This window comes from Schistocerca americana, chromosome 2 (genome assembly GCF_021461395.2).
Source record: "Schistocerca americana isolate TAMUIC-IGC-003095 chromosome 2, iqSchAmer2.1, whole genome shotgun sequence".
Taxonomy (NCBI): domain Eukaryota; kingdom Metazoa; phylum Arthropoda; class Insecta; order Orthoptera; family Acrididae; genus Schistocerca; species Schistocerca americana.
Window position 1 is genome coordinate 552,447,296 of NC_060120.1, and position 17,513 is coordinate 552,464,808.

At 40.0% G+C, this 17,513-nt stretch overlaps 1 protein-coding gene across 2 annotated transcripts in view; it reads right to left on the reverse strand.

Moving 5' to 3' along the window:
- The window catches only part of LOC124596521 (4'-phosphopantetheine phosphatase), a 167,045-nt gene that overhangs the window by 38,319 nt on the left and 111,213 nt on the right, over window positions 1-17,513 (reverse strand). For both annotated transcript variants that reach the window (XM_047135688.1, XM_047135687.1), the window contains exon 13: window positions 13,798-13,952. In XM_047135688.1, the coding sequence (XP_046991644.1) occupies window positions 13,798-13,952 (155 nt within the window). The remainder of the gene's footprint in view (window positions 1-13,797; window positions 13,953-17,513) is intronic.

Sequence of the window (17,513 nt, forward strand, 5' to 3'; positions counted from 1 at the left end):
CTCAAAATTTCTTACATTTTTATATTCTGGAATATTTGATGTTTGTATAAATAGCTGCACTCTGCCCAGCAGTTCAGTTCTGTTCTGGTTGTACATTGGTGACTGTAATAAACATGCTTTCGTGCTGAGTGTTATATTTCACTGACTCAAAACATCTAAAGCATTGTGGTTACAATAAGACAATGTAAAAGCCATTGCCTACATAGACAGGAACTGGAATACATGCGGTACATCATTCTCACAGCTGTATTCACGAGACCAATGGATTCTAAAACAGCAGTAAGTCAACTGCACATCAGACATCCATCAGTGTTTTCCTTCCAGACACACTGATCAGGACACTGCAAAATGACAAAGGATTTGAATGAGTCGCCAAATACAACAGGTGAAATGAAATCACACATTTAGCAAATGTGTACTTTTATTTGGAAAGCACAATCCTTCAGTGGCTCAAGAACAATGAAGAGAAGCTCAATAGCTGGGATAAATTCTGTGCCAAACTGCAGAAAATGTTTGGTGATAATCAGTTGGAAGAACAATTGAAGAATAGGGCTCAATGTCATACAGAAGCTACACAGTCCTACATACAGAATGCTTTAGCCCCATGCCAGTCTGTAAGTCCAAATATGACAGAAGATGACAGAATCTCACACTTGATGAAAGAAGTCACAGAAGATGTTTTCCAAGCTCTTCTGGTAAACAACAGAGGGATTCCTCAAGCGGTGCATATAAATGAAACAGAAAATAGGCAATCAAAGGAGGTATAACTGACTCCCGAATGTGGTCGCTATGGCAGTTGTGGAAGATGGCCATACCTTGCCTCTCTAATATGCCAGACTGTAAAGGAAGATATACAGCATTTTATGGTAACCAGAACTGTTGGACCAAGTTAACTAGGGATGTTGACCCAATGTGTCAGAAGGTAAAAGAGAATGTTGAAGAAGAATTGCACCAATCTTTAACGCAAATCTCCACCACCAGTCAATTGCACCAGAAGAATTGCACCAATCTTTAACGCAAATCTCCACCACCAGTCAATTGCACCAACAGCAGCAGAGTCACCTGAGAAAGACATCTACTCATTGTTGTGTATTGACGACACCTCAGACTACTTGAAAGAACAAGTACTTCATAACTATGGACATGTGGACAGGTTACTGGTAAATTGAGGATGTTGAGGCTAGGGAAGGACTGCCTTCATAACACCAAACGGCCTCTATAAGGTTAAAGTTATGCCATTTGGAATATGTAGCAGCTTTGAGTGTATGATGCACAATCAGCTTTGACACCTTAAATGGACAAAGTGTCTTTGCTATATAGATGACATCGTTGTTTCTCAAAGACATTTACACTGCCTGACAAACATGTTGAAGCGTGTTCAGATTCCAGGCCTACATCTGAAACCAAAGAAGTGCCTCTTCACTATCAAAGAATTTAAAATCTTGCGGCATCTAGTGAATGTTGATGGTGACCATCCAAATTCAGAGAAAATAAGAGCAGTCAGAAATTTTCCAACTCCTTAGAACAGTCATGATGTGAGAAGTTTTCTTGGAATGTGTTCTATTCATGATTCACAAGATGCACCAAGGCATGTATTTTGCAGGAAATACAGCAAGGAGAGCTAGATTTTCCTTGAATGGTGTACAAGATGTTTCCAGAGAACTCTTCAAGCCTGAGAGAAACCACTATATAACAGAGAAAGACTGCTCTGCAGTTGTTTGGCTCATCAAGGAGTACAGGCCGTATTTACTTGGTGAACTATTCACCAACATGATGGACCACCATCCTCTATGCTAGCTCATTGTCCTGATTGATCTGTCAGGTCGACTGGCGAAATAAGCACCAAGACTTCAGGAAAATGTCATTAAAATGGTATAAAAAAGTGAATGCAAACACAAGGACAATGAGCACATCCTGTGGTAGAACAAACCAGCATGGATGAAATCTCAGCCATCGTTGCATAAATGACATTTCTGCTGAACAGAGGGAAGGTCCAGCACTGCTAAAAACCACAGAAACCTTGAAGGAGGAAAAAACCAACCAAAGGAGAATTCCAGCTAATAAACAGAACATTTTGTAAGAGGAACTGTGATTCAATGGGGCAGAAATGGTTGCTCGTCATCCCAGTTCACCTACGGTCAGCTATACTGAAGTGTTTATGATGCTCCAACATCTGGTCACCAAGGATTCAAGAACACTCTAGATAGAATTAGAGGCAAGTATCACTGGCCAGGTATCTGCTGATCCATTAATCAGTATGTAAACCACTGTAAGGTATGTCAGTGATGAAAGCACATGCTGTAGCTACCTCTGGGGCATCTAATGCCCCTTCAGCAGTGCCATTCCAATGGATCGGACTTTTGAAGCAGCACGGAGTACCCGGTTTGGTAATCTCTGATTGTGGAAAAGTTTTCGAGTAGAGACTAGTGTTAAAGGTAATTTCACATTGTGACATCACCAGCAGCATAACAAGACCGTAGCACCCTAAGACGAATGGCCTCACAGAATGCTTTGATAAGACACTGGCAGATATGCTCTCAATGTATGTTGATGTTTAAGAGATTGAGATATGATACTGTCCATTGCGACATTCACATACAATATGAGGGGGAAACCAAAAAAAAAAAAAAAAAAACTGTAATAAAACTGTTGTGGGCGGAGTATATGTAGTAGGTATTTCCGCCACTAGGCATGTACAGCAAACTCACTGCCAATTCAGTGCCTCCTGTGTTGTCAACCTGGCTTGTTCTGTTCATCTGCAGTGATTGTTTTTGCTAGTGCTGTTTTGCTGTTGTTTTGTTTTTTATGATGGCAAGTTTAAATTAACAACCTGCAGCTGTGAAATTTTGTTTTCTACTCAGTGAAAATGTGCTGAAACTGTTTTAATGTTGAAAACAGCTTAGCAAGGTGATGCTAAGGGAAAAACTCAAGGCTACAAGTGGTTTGCTCTATTTAAAAATGGTAACAGGTCAACTGATGACAAACCCCATTCTGGACGTCCATCAGCTGCCCAAATCAGTGAAAAAATTTGAGAGTTTGTGCTCACAATAAATAAAACCTTTTATTTGGAAGTTTTAAGAAGATAAGACAACAGTGTTTGTCACAAAAGACCCAATATCTGGCAGACAGTAGACTGATTCTTCCACCACAACAATGCACCCGCATAAACAGCCATCTCTGTTAGACACTTTTTGGTGAAAAATGGCATGGTTCCACTGCTTCATGCATGTTACTTGCCTGACCTGGTTCCATGTCACTTTTTCTTATTTCCACACATGAAAAGGGGTATGAAAGGACACTGGTTTGGCAACACTGAAAAAGTGCAGAAAAAAAGAGGAAGGAGCTAACAGTGGAAGCACCAGTGGGACAAATTTATTTGTTGTAATGGAGAGTATTTTGAAGGGGTAAGGTTGTTTTGTAAACAATTTGAAAATTTATAGCTTTAAATTTTTTTTATTTTTTATTTTATTTTTTTTTTTTTTTTTTTTTTTTTTTTTTTTTTTGTTGGGGGGGGGGGGGGGGGTGTCGTATCCCCTTCTATAGCAAAGCAAGACACTACAGGGTCACACTGCTCTTTCTGCGCTACAGTCACAAAGTCAAAATGGAAATGGATACATTGTTCCCATTTCAATAGGACAATACTCAGGATGACAATATGAAACAATATGACTATATGAAACACCTCATAAAGAGGACTGAAGAAGCAAGCAGTTGGCTCACATACAGACCTTGGATGCCCAGGAACGAGACAAAGAATATAATGTGAAGCACGAGGTATAGTCCAGGAGATTTGGAATGGATTTTTATGCCCGTGCAGCAAGTAGAACTATCAGACAAGCTACTGAAGTGCTGCTTTGGGTCATATCGTATCCTTCATCACTTGTCAGACACCACATATGAGCTTGAGGATTATGATCCTTCATTGAGAAGACAAAGATGCAGAGACATGATCCACACCTTCCATATGAAGCACCACTACAGTCCCGATGCAGACTGATAATATGAACGCTTTGTTCAAGGAAACTAAAGACCTGCCAACAGCCACAAATCTTTGATGAAAGGGGCTATCTCTGATCCTCGTCACAGTAAAGGGGACATGACAACATGACCAGAAAGCAAGGACCCAGCAGCAGTGCCATATGGAGAACCACTAACAGGATCTAGCTTTAATCAGTTCCATTGAAAATTTCTGAAACAGCAGATCCCTTTTTCTCCAGGAGTGGGAGCAATGCTGCAAGTTGTGCTATGTAGCAGTTATTGTTGCTGGCTGATGTGCAGTGGACTGCCAGTTCAAAGCCGATCAGCCCCAATTAATTGTCATTTCATATTTATCAATTTTTTGTAATGTTTGTATGTAGCAGAATAGTCTGTGTTTGTATAAACAGTTGCACTCTCTGTCCAGGAGTTCAATTCTGTTCTGTTCTGTTCTGGTTGTCCACTGGTGATCGCAAGAATTGTGCTTTCAGTGCTAAGCGGTTACACTTCCCTCACAGCCCTGCTTTCAGAATTGGACTGGATACCAGTTATGATGTGATAATATTATGAGCAACACATGGAAATACTATTTTTGAAAAAGAAAAAAAAAACTATGCAGCTTTTGTTGCACACAGAACTAGACTTCCAGACTAGCCAAGAAACTCTATATACATTTTAAAAAACGCTACCTGTTCCATCTATGGGATTTGATTTTAAAGTGCCTGGAATGAATGAGTTGTCATGTGCACACCAGAGACCATAACTGTCAAAAGACAATATGGTACACATTTGATTTTTTCCAATGAAATAAGGCATCTGAATTAAAGTGCCACGAATAAGTTAACTTGCCTTGTTGTGCCTATCTCCGCCAATAGAAAAGTTTGGAGTATTTATCTTACAACATGTGCCTCTTTACATGCCGTAGTCGAATTAAGTCGGGTGATGCTGAGGGAATTAGATTAGGAAATGAGACACTTAAAGTAGTAAAGGAGTTTTGCTATTTGGGGAGCAAAATAACTGATGATGGTCGAAATAGAGAGGATATAAAATGTAGACTGGCAATGGCAAGGAAAGCGTTTCTGAAGAAGAAAAATTTGTTAACATCGAGTATAGATTTAAATGTCACGAAGTCGTTTCTGAAAGTATTTGTATGGAGTGTAGCCATGCATGGAAGTGAAATGTGGACGATAAATAGTTTAGACAAAAAGAGAATAGAAGCTTTTGAAATGTGGTGCTACAGAAGAATGCTGAAGATTAGATGGGTAGATCACATAACTAATGAGGAAGTATTTAATAGAATTGGGGAGAAGAGGAGCTTGTGGCACAACTTGACTAGAAGAAGGGATCGGTTGGTAGGACATGTTCTGCGACATCGAGGGATCATCAATTTAATATTGGAGGGCAGCGTGGAGGGTAAAAATCGTAGAGGGAGACCAAGAGATGAATACACTAAGCAGATTCAGAAGGATGTAGGCTGCAGTAGGTACTGGGAGATGAAGAACCTAGCACAGGATAGAGTAGCATGGAGAGCTGCATCAAACCAGTCTCGGGACTGAAGACCACAACAACAACATACATGCTGTCATTTGGGGAAAACAACCACATTTTGACATCTTGAACCATTTATGAAATATGACAGTTTTTATGACCATGACTCGTTATGCGCAGAGACAGGAATGGGCGTGTCACACGATCGTTCATCAGATATGAGTATCAGTAACTGGACGGCGAAATGAGATATCATTCTACTCCTAGTTTTAGATAAAATTTTGACCTCTTGTCTACGTTCTGTATACTGCAATGTAAGAACTAAAATCAACCATATGTGGAGTTTACCCAACACATTTTTACCTCCACAAACACTTTACAATTTCACTCACTTGAAGCCGTGCCATAACCATTTCGAATAACAAAAATAAATTCAGTCCTTTCTTGAGCAAAAGTACCAGACTGTAAGAAGTGCCAAAATTAAATTTTTCACCAAACAGTTTTTTAAAACTTGGATGATAAGTATTTCATAGCAGCAAGAACAACAATTCTCAGCAAAGGTAGCAGCATTTGCCAAGCAGTACAGCCACAAGTAAACAGTGCTCAGCACCGTGTGCAGAGAACACATCTGTTGCAGTGAAAAAATTTTGCTATAAAATGGTTCCCTTCCTACTGCCACCATGTCATCTAGTCCTAACTCCTATACAACTGGTCTGGAACCTTGCAAAGAATAAGCTCAACAGTCACAATATGTCAAGCACCTCTCTCTCCAACACAAAAAATTAACAGCTGATGCTTCTGTTGCTAACAAATAAATGGTTCGAGCCTCTCAGTTAATGCTACTCCAATGACTTGTGCATAAATTTCATTACTTTTATATTCAAACAACTTTTCACATGGCCTTACAAGGCTAAGGTGGTGGTCCTCCTCCAGACCTATCCACCAGAGAAAAATTTAATGTGGTCTCCAGGAATCGAAGTCAGGACCTGGACGTTACTAGCCACAGACACTAACCACTAGACCATGTGGTCAGTTTCCCTTTGCTGCTGTGAAATTAGAAGACTTATAAGGCCAGATATCACATTAGAAAAATTTGTGATGACTACTGCAGGAGATGCGCTCTGGCGGCAAAGAAACTGAATAATTAGTGCAATCAGTCCAAATAGATTTCAACAAAGAGTCAGCATTATCATTCTTGACAAACAGTGAAAAGGTTAAGGAGGGATTCTTTATTCCAGTGATAAAATTTTGCAAAAGCACAGACACAGCAATGGAAGACAGCCATATTACTGGCGAAGGTAGTCTTATGGATACTACAAATGAAGCAGTGCGAGAGGCCAAAGTGAGATATACTGTATGCCCTGTTTCTTTTCTCATTATTAACAGACACTTCCCCCAGTGGTGCACACAGATGTGGAAATGTGAAAGTGTTCCACTTCTGAGAGCATCAGAATGTATGGAATTGCTACCCCCCCCCCTACCTTTCACAGGTGTAGACTGAACAGTGTTGCCACCCAAGCCAGGTAACCACTTAACCACTTCGCTTGGCCGGGTAATATATTACGAGTACGATGTCACAAAACATAAGTGAATGAAAATAGTAAAAATATGTCCACTTTCCAACATTTTCATCTTCAAAGCCTGACTTTATCTGTAATGCAGAAGTTGCAGAGTATAAACATTTACGATTTGCAAAATGTAACTTCCAGTTCAGGTTCTTATTAATGTAAATGCCTAAAATACGGAATATTCAGTTTCTTTTATTGATTTACCCTCGCACAGTTTTTCTAATGGCGTGGTCAAATCTTGTGAAGTACATATTTTGTTTTACAGCATGATATCAAAGAGCAGACAGTGTGTAAGTTAAAAAGGAAATAATCTGAAGCCTTTGAAATGTGTTCTTTAAAAGAGACTTTATTACATGGACTGATTGAGGCATGTCAGTGTCCTGCAACAAAACAAAGTCTAATAAAAAAACATAATGAACTAAAGTGAGGTATTACAATGTAAGTCATTACTGGAAGGTATAGCTGAACGGAGTGCTAGTCCCGTAAGTTTTGCAGGATAGCTTCTATGAGATTTGGAAGGTAGGAGATGAGATACCGGTGGAAGTAACGTCATGATGATGGATTGAGAGTTGTGCTTCAGTAGTTCAGTTGGTAGAGCACTTGCTCATGAAAGGCTAGTTGTTTCTTGGTCCAGCACACAGTTTTAATCTGCCTGGAAGCTTCAGATCAGTGTATATGCTGCTTCAGAGTGAAAATTTAATTCATAAATAAATTTTTAATGTTAATTTAAAAAATTCTGGTATTTTTACAGTTAATCAGTACTAAATATGATGGAATACAATTGATTAATTAAAAACCAAGTCACAACTGATTAAATGTCTTTGAACAGTGTGAAAGCTTCCAGATAATTTCAGCATGTAACAGAACCAGATATAAAAAGATGTTTAAATAATTAATGACTAAGGACCTGAAAATATAGCCTCTATTTCTAGCAACATTTGCATTACTTTTTGGTGAAGTTCAGACCTGCTTTGAGTAAAAGTGTTTTTTTTTTTTTTTTTTTTTTTTTTTTTTTTTTTTGTAAATGATTAGATGTACAGATTTAAAAGGTTGTAATACTGCATGCCTGAAGATGAAGTATGAGCTCTTTGAAACTGACTGCCTGCCGGCCGGTGGGGCTGAGCAGTTCTAGGCGCTTCAGTCTGGAACTGCGCTACTGCTACAGTCGCAGGTTCGAATCCTGCCTCAAACATGGATGTGTGTTATGTCCTTAGGTTAGTTAGGTTTAAGTAGTTCTAAGTTCTAGGGGACTGATGACCTCAGATTTAAGTCCCATAGTGCTCATTGGATTTGAACCTTCTTTAACTGACTGCTAAAAAAGGAAATGGTGATGAACTTTTCAACTGGAATATTTGATGCTGCAAAAACTTCAACAGTTTTTCTCCGAGATTGAGACTTGAACTCGGGACCTTTGCCTTTCAGGAGTGCTAGTTCTGCAAGGTTTGCAGGAGAGCTTCTGTAAAATTTAGAAGGTAGGAGACGAGGTACTGGCAGAAGTAAAGCTTTGTAGACGGGGCGTGAGTCGTGCTTGGGTAGCTCAGATGGTAGAGCACTTGCCCGTGAAAGGCAAAGGTCCCGCATTCGAGTCTCGGTCCGGCACACAGTTTTAATCTGCCAGGAAGTTTTAGAAAATCATTATCTTTCAAATAAAAGAAAGCAACAGAATGTCTTTAACCAGTCCAGATGAAAATCAGATGAGAGGCACATTGTCCAAGACAACATTGCTTAGTGATATGTACTGTGGGCCAGAGATTTGTTTTTGTCAAAAAAGGTTTCTTACTCTGTATTGAATACTGACAGAAACCTTTGGGACAATGGAAATAAGCAGTTCGTTCGTTTGTTCTCTCTCTCTCTCTCTCTCTCTCTCTCTCTCTCTCTCTCTCTGCCTGTATGAATCGATATAGACCATGCCTGTTGACACAATTATTATTTTCTCATATTCCATGGAATGTGCAGTGGAGGTGTAGTACTTGCCGATATGAGACCTGGTGAGTTGCAAAAGATGAGTGCAGCATCGGTGTTCACAGAAAAAGGTTTCTCACAGTGCATGTTTGACTGTCTGATCTACATGAGACAAACCACACTGGCAAAGTATATATTAACTCCAGCCTTCCACTGTAGCACATAACCCTGTAACAATTCCAGAGTGTCTAAAAACTTTAATGGTGCCCAGAATTTCTGGATTCTTGCTATGTTAGATGAAACACTGGCAACAAACAAAATGAAAGCTACTGATTTTACATTCCATTATTCTCTACTCCCAAAGGCTTTCTTTTAGCTTGGAATGAAAGAGTCTTTAATCTGCTGGATGATCCCTGAATGCTGTTCGTAGGCAGATTAGCTCAATGATCTATCTATCTGCCTTGGAAATAGTATGCACTCTGTACACAAGTCTTAATCACGTTGTTTGTTATGGATGCTAACAATTTAAAATCCATAAATACAAATCAGTGTGAGTGGGCTTATGATGGAGGAATTTGGGGAGAGAGCTCTGACATCAGCCAGCCTTAAAGCCAATACAGTTTTGGGGATACGGTAACAACACTTTTAATACATGTTAGCATGGAAAAGAGAAATTAATGGAGTTCTTACAAAATTTTAACTCTCTCTATCATAACATCCAGTGCCTCTTGGAAAAAGAAAAGATACAGATAAAGTTGCTACATGTGTAACTACATACTAGAAGCCTAGTTATTGACAGATTAGAGAAGTCCATGCACTTTTAAATCTCTCTTTGTTAACGGAGTTACTGGTTACTGGAATTACGAGGTTTTCAGAGACAGATAGAGTTAAAGAGATTTACACTGCCATCCATTACAATGTTTTTCTATTTGCATTACGATTTTTGTTATTTCCTGATTGGTCATTTCATTGCTACAATGTCAGATGCAAGACTTCAATTGACCTTATTGTTATACGTATCGCACTGGAGAAAAAAAAATGGGTGTCAAACTTGAACTTTTGTTGGTTACATTGTCTGTCATTACTAATGAATACTTCCACGTTTATCAGTTAAGAGACTGTAAAGCAACTGTGTTAGTAGCTGCAATCTATGAGAGACTGTGGTGGAGTGTAGTTGTCATACTATCATGCTGCCATTGTTGTAATGCACGATAAGTGCCTATTTACCAGCAAAACATGGCAACTTTGTACTTGCATTACAATACAGTATTGCCACATTCAGTTATTGTTGCAAGTAGAGATCAATAGTAGTAAATTATTGGTGAACACACTAATAATAAGCTGCTTTCAATAAATGAAAAATCAAATCTATTGTAAATTAGTTTGCATAAAGTTTGCAGGAAAGAATGATGAATTAATTTAATTTGTGTGATGTGTGGGTTAGGTTGTTTGGGGGGGGGGAGGGGCACAGTGGGGGGGGGGGGGGGAAGGGGAGGGGGAAGAGACCAAACAGTGAGGTCATCGGTCTCGTCGGATTAGGGAAGGAGGGGGAAGGAAGTCGGCAGTGCCCTTTCAAAGGAACCATCCTGGCATTTGCCTAGAGCAATTTAGGGAAATCATGGAAAGCCTAGGATGGCCAGACGCGGGATTGAACCATTATCCTCCTGAATGTGAGTCCCGTGTGATGTGTGCTTGCTTGTGTGAATGTGGTGCGTTTTCCTTTCTGAAGAGGCCTTTGATCAAAAACTCAAATGGATAATAGTCTTTTTATCATACCATCTGTAACTCATTGTGTCATTTTTATGGTGAGTAGCAATTTAACTTTTTCATAATATTGTTAATATCCCAACTTGGACTTTCCATTGTTTGATTTTTTTTTTTTTCTCTCTCTCTTTTTTTTTAACTGATCTTAATCACTTTCACTGCTCGGTGAGGTCTCGCTACTGCTATTGTAGTCTCCTATTTGCATCAACAATGGTTCTTCTGAAATTTCAAGACTGTGAGCTCTTTGTACACAAATGTTCTCAAGTTTGAACACAAGATCTACTGTGCCCTCCAGAAATTTGGGAAATACTTTCCAGGCCCAAGTGACGTAAATATAAAACATGATTTATCTTCAAACTCTTGTTCTCTTTTGGTGTCTTGTTCTTGACAAAGACCCAAATAAGTTCAATGGCACTGAATTCACAATGCACCACACTTCCCAAAAGATACTCTTGTGACCTGAAATGCAGCCATGCGTATTCTAGTAAGACTGCTTTAGTAAATTCTTCATATGACGTTGCACTAGATGGAAACTCTACATTATTGGTTTCCATCAATTCAACAATAGAATCCTTTCTCCATTTCATGATAGTACATTTATTATTGTGCAATTTGGAACTTGATCTATAATGTGCACAAATCTCTTTGGTAATTTTTCGAGAATACTCCTAAGCCACTCATTGCAATGTTTTTCTTCGTCTCAGAATGATATTCTCCAACTCCCTTTTGCCAAATAAAGCATAAGCCAGCATTTTACATAAGCCTAACTCTATTCACAAAGTGGTACATTATAATCCTTTTTCCAAAATTGAATGGTGTTAGAATATGTCCTTTCCAGCCATTCCAGTCTTTTAACATTGCCTCTGTGGTAACTGAATAAATTTTTCATTCAATAAGGCATTTTCTGTTCCTGCCATCCAAACTTTCTCGAGTGATTTGCACCACACCAACTCTCATGACTGTAATAAAAAGGCTATCCTTCATATTGGTTGGTTGATTTGGGGGAGGGGACCAAACAGCAACTTCAACAGAATCATCCTGGCATCTGCCTGAAGCGATTTAGGAAAACAGTGGAAAACCTGAATCAGGATAGCCGGATGTGTGTTTCAACCATTGTCGTCCTGAATAGTCTGGCTTCTGCAAATCTTTAAAGTTAACACTTGCCAAAACCTGCTCAAAAAAAGCATGCCCCCCCCCCCCCCCTCTCTCTCTCTCGAAAATCATCACTTTTCGACTACAATAAAATATTAGGTTGGTGCATTAAGTTTGTAGCGTTTTTGTTTTGCTTGTGGGTATTACGGTTACTACGGGTTTATTTATCAATTGCCATTTTTTATTTGTAGTGCACCGTTGCTATCTGAGTTTACATATGGTCATATGTCATTTGAAGACAGTGAGTGGATCTGTGGATGCTAGAAAATGTAGTGCCAAGTGGAGAAATCTGAACATTTCCAACATATTCTTCTGTTTGACTTCAATAGAGGGGTGACAGCAGTGAAAGTAGTCAGAAAAATTTGCGCCATGTTTGGGGATAATGCCATTGCACAGATAATGGCAAAAAAATTGTTTTCTCGTTTTAAAGAGAATTGTTTTGACATTAGTGCCTCGTCATGTTCAGGAAGACGTTCGGGCTTTGCTGAAGATCATTTAAATGCATTAATTCACAATGATCCATGTCATTGTGTTTGCGTACTGGCAAATATAATGAACTGTGTTCATTCCACCATCATGCAACATTTGCATACAATGGGGAAAGCTCAAAAATTGGAAGTATGGGTACCACATGGTTTAAGCCAAAATCATAAAAACCAACAGTGGTCATATGTTCATCTCTGCTTGCTGGGCATAACTGGCTCTTGAACAACACCAACCATTCCTATCCTGTTGTGACGAGACATGGTGTCTTTATATTAACGTATGAAAAAGAAAGGAATTATTGAGCCCAAACAAAGCAGCAACTTCCCATACAAAGACCTGTGCGAATCCACAAAAAATAATGTTATGCATCTGATGGAACAGTGATGGTTTAGTGTACTATGAATTGCTTCCCCAAGATGAAACCATTACTGCTGACATTTACTGTCATTAATTGAGACATTTTTCAGAATCCAAGAACAACTACCAGGAAGACTGCTTGAACTGATGCTACTCCACAATAATGTGTGTCCGCATTCTACTAGACTGAGAAATAACACTATACGGAAGTTAGATTGGGAAGTCATTCCACACCAACCGTATTCACCTGATTTGTGCATCAGATTTTCACCTTTTCTGCTCTCCAGTGAGCGTCCGTCCTCCCAGCTTCCTTTCTGGATGAAAATGTACTCCAAACTTGGCTTGACAAGTTCTTCACTTCAAAAGCATGTGATTTCTACAGTTGCAGAATTGAAACGTTATCTCAGCATTAGCAGACTGTTGTAAATAGTGAAGGAGAATATATTAATTATGATTAAATTCTCTGTTAAGGGTAACTGTTTTCTTTATTAAACTTATGCCCTTAATTTGAGGAAGACGTTTCTGAAAATGTATGTTAAGAGCACAGCATTATTTGGTAGTGAATCTCAGATAGTGGATAAGAGAGAATCAAAGTGTTTGAGATGGTATGCCAGAGAGAGAGAGAGAGAGAGAGAGAGAGAGAGAGAGAGAGAGAGAGAGAGAGAGCGAGGGAGAGAGAGAGGGGGGGGGGGGGCTGAAAACTAGGTGGCCTGGTAAGTAGTGAGAAGGCGCTCTGCAGAATCGTCAAAGAACATAACATATGGAAAAGACTGACAAGAAGAAGGGATAGGATGATAGCACATGTGCTAAGGCCTCAGGGAATAACTTCTGTGGTACTGGAGGAGGATCACAGGATAAAAACTGTAGGGGAAGAGAGACACAGGAATATGAGAACATCTAAAAAAATAACTAATGACATAAGATGCAAGTGCTACTCTGAGATCAATAGGTTGGCACATGAGAGGAATCTGGGAGAGTCTGGAAAAAATATCCAATACATTTTTAGCAACAATGAAGTGGAATTGGAAAGTGCTTAGATATCTGAATAAAAAACCAAAATTTACTCTGATTTCTATGCTATCAGAAAGAAGTATATAGTACATACCTTCGTACCCCTTCTTAACAACTCTCTGGCAAATGGCAATATTCCAAGAATGATATCAATACCACTATTATCAACAAATATGGCTGCACACTTGTGGGGAGAACCATTCAGCCTTTCCAGCCAGTTGTCCAAACAGTCAATCAACCATGGCCGTGCTGGAAAATTACAGTGTTTCTCAACATAACATTTGAATTCTTTTAAAACTTGTCAAAAAATAATATTATATGAATGAATAAGTAAATAAATGTGTGATCACCATAAACTAAAATATAAAAATTCCAGTAACATCATAAAGCAATGCACAGTAGTCATAGGTGTATGTCACATCAAATAAATACTGTTGAAGTGTACATTATCTGCTCAAAAGTATCCAAACACCCATTAGACGATGTTAATGTTGGGTGTGGCCTTTCTTTACATTTTTGCTGGCTTGAACCCTGGTGGGGACACTTTCAATGAGGTGTCTGATGTCTGTGGAGGAATGGCAGTCCATTCTTCTCAAGAGCCAATACCAGAGAAAGCAGTGATGATGGACACTGGGATCTGGAGTGAAGGCGACATTTTAATTCAGTCTGAAGGTGTTCCATTGGGTTCACGTCAAGGGCAGGCCAGTTTATTTCAAGAATGTTATCATCGACAAACGACTGCCACACAGGTGGATTTATGATTGTGCATCGTCATGCTGTGACAAACAATCATCATCTCCAAACTAACTGTCCCTCTACTGTGAGCATTCCTAAAAGCTGTAAAATGTGTTCATATCCTTCTGCATTTTGTGTTTTCTTAAGCAAACTAGTTGGCCATGCCATAAGCACCAAAAACATCCCTATACAGCAACACCACAACCTTTGCACTTCACTGTTGAAACTACACATGTGGTAGGTAATGTTCTCTAGGCAATTGCCAAACACATCTTTCCACGAGACTGCCACAAGCTATAGTGTGATTCATCACTCCAGTCTGCTTGTTTCCAGTCATCCATTGCCCAATGGCATTACTCTTTACACCATTTCAAGTGTCATTTCGCACTGACTACAAAAATATGTGGATTGTGAGAAACTGCTCAACAATTGTGCCCCATTCTTTTAAATCCCTACACACAATCATTATGCTAGCTGGACCACTGGTAGCACTTTAGACTCATGATTGTTTCCTTCTGCTGATTTCATGCAATTTTTTACATCCACCCTTCCCAATGCTCAACAGTCTGTGTCTATCAGACACAAGGACTGCCTGGCCCGGTTTTAGCTGTGAATGTCCGTTTGAATTTTCCACTTCACAGTCACACCATCAACAGTCGACGTGGGCAGTTTTAGAAGGGTTGAAAGGTCCTTGATGGATCTGTTACTCAGGTGACACCTAATGACAAGTCCACTGGGCTCCCCCCGATCAACCCATTCTGCTGTTGCTGCTAATCTAATGGTCAATTCCACATTTTACACGAGTCTCCCTAACTAATTTTAATTCCGAGTTAGGAAGACTTACCGGATCGGATGAGAAGCCTTTCCTTCTCATCCCCTCCAATAAGTCTCCCCTGACCCATGGTTCTGGGTGACTTTTCCGAATTTTAACCCTTTTTCCTAATCCTCTCAAGTGCTTTTCCTTTACCCCTCTTCCTTCCCCCTGCCAAAATAAGGAGTCACTGGCTCTGGAAACTGGCATGTGTAAAACCTTTTTTCATGTGTGTATTCTCCTGTCACCACTTGGTGAGTACAATTTTCCCTCTCTCTAATTACATTAATTTGTCAAAACTTGATTATTTTTATTGTTCAAAGAAATTACATAGCATTTGGTTCATTGATGTTTCCTGCTGTTATCTGAACAAGGAAGACAATGTATTAACACACGAGTGTCATTCAATAGGACAACAATGTATATTTGGTTCTCATATCACCACACCTTTATTTTTTTTTAAAACCTTGCTTTTACTGGCTAAGTTTTTACATTCATTGAATATAAAACACACGGTGAAATTAGTTTTTCTGCAGTTGTTTAGGGCTTTGTTGACTTCATAACTCTATGCAAACCTTGTATGATGCTATAAGCCTTTATTTGCTGTTGACAAAAGCTTAAAAAAGATTGTTTGTTGTAATCTTAATTCATTTAACTAGTTGCCAAAGAAATTGGCAAGCTTTACCATTAAAATCTGAATGATTTTTCTGTAAGTGGAATTTCAAATTACTTGGAACCACAGACTGTCTGCCGAAACTTCATTTTGTTTTTGTAAAACCAAATCCAAATAACTACAATCACATCTATAATGTAGCAAAAGACAGGCTGCTAGCTACTGTAAGGAAGACACATTAAGTTGCATACAGGAACAATTAAAAGACACTTGTGTAAAGCAAGTGTCCAATACGCAACTTAGCTAAAATGATCCCCTCACAGTGAGAGGGCCAAGAGGTGGTCAGCCAAGCCTCTGGGAGAGGTTTAATTCCCTGTGAGCTTGTTCCCATTAAGGGAAGACCAGCGGTGATGCAAGCGTGACAACACAGACAGGCAGCAACACAGGGATTGTTGGAGGCAATGGAAGAACTAGTGGGGTGAGGTAGGAGGGCTGCAACCTTGACTGCAGCATCAGTGGCCTCGTTTCCCGTCAGACTGATGGAACTAGGGCCCACATAAACAACACAGTGGCTCCATCAAGAGTGACAAAGTGGAAGCTTTCCTGGACATGTTGCACTAAGGGATGGACAGTGTACAGCACACAGAGGCTCTGAAGGGCACTGAGAGAGTCGGAACAAATGACACAATTGAAAAGCCTTTATCACTGGATGTACTGCATGGCCTGATACAGGGCGAAGAGCTCTGCTGTAAATACTTAGCGGTGTTCCAGAAGTCGATACTGAAAATCACTGATGGCAATGACGAAGGCAAACCTGACACCGCGGTCAGTACAAGAGCCATCAGCGTACATAGAGGCACTATCACAACATTCTGTGCAAAGGTCGAGAAACTTACGGCGATTAAGCGAGTCTGGAGTAGTGTCCTCAGGAACTGAATGAAGGCCAAGGTGGATGCAGGTTGCTGCACAGGGCCAAGGTGGTGAAGGGTTCAGGCCCATCCGGAAAGTGGAAAGCGGTGTGAAGTTAAGCTGCCAGAGCACTAGCTGAAAGTGAACTCCAGGAGATAACAGAGAAGTGGTACATGCCTTATACTGACAGTCAAAGGTGTTATCGAAGGAGGAGGCATTGGATTGGTGGCCAGGCATGGCAGACAAATGGCATGTGCATCTGCTGAGGAGAACATCACATTGGTATGACAGCAGTAGTTCGGCAGCTTCTGCTTACAGACTCTCAGCCGGGCCACTGTAAAAGGTGCCAGTGGCCAAACGGATGCCACAGTGAAGGATAGTATTGAGACAGCATAAGACATACAGATGTGCAGATGCATAATCGAAACGCCCAAAAGATTAGTACAAATGGAGGAGGGTCATCCGATCTGCTCCCCACGAAGTACCGCTGAGAACCAATAGGACACAGAGGGACCGGATGCAGTGGGCAGTCCGTTAAGACATGTGGGAGGACCAAGAAATACCTGAGTTACTTCCCACCATTTCTAAAGTTGTCTTTAGTCACCCACCCAACCTCCACAGTCTCCTTGTCCACCCCTACAGCACTCCCAACCCAACCCCTTGCCCCAAGGATCATATCCCTGTGAAAGACCAACATGCAAAACCTTCCCAATCCACGCACCCAACACTTCCATTTCCAGTC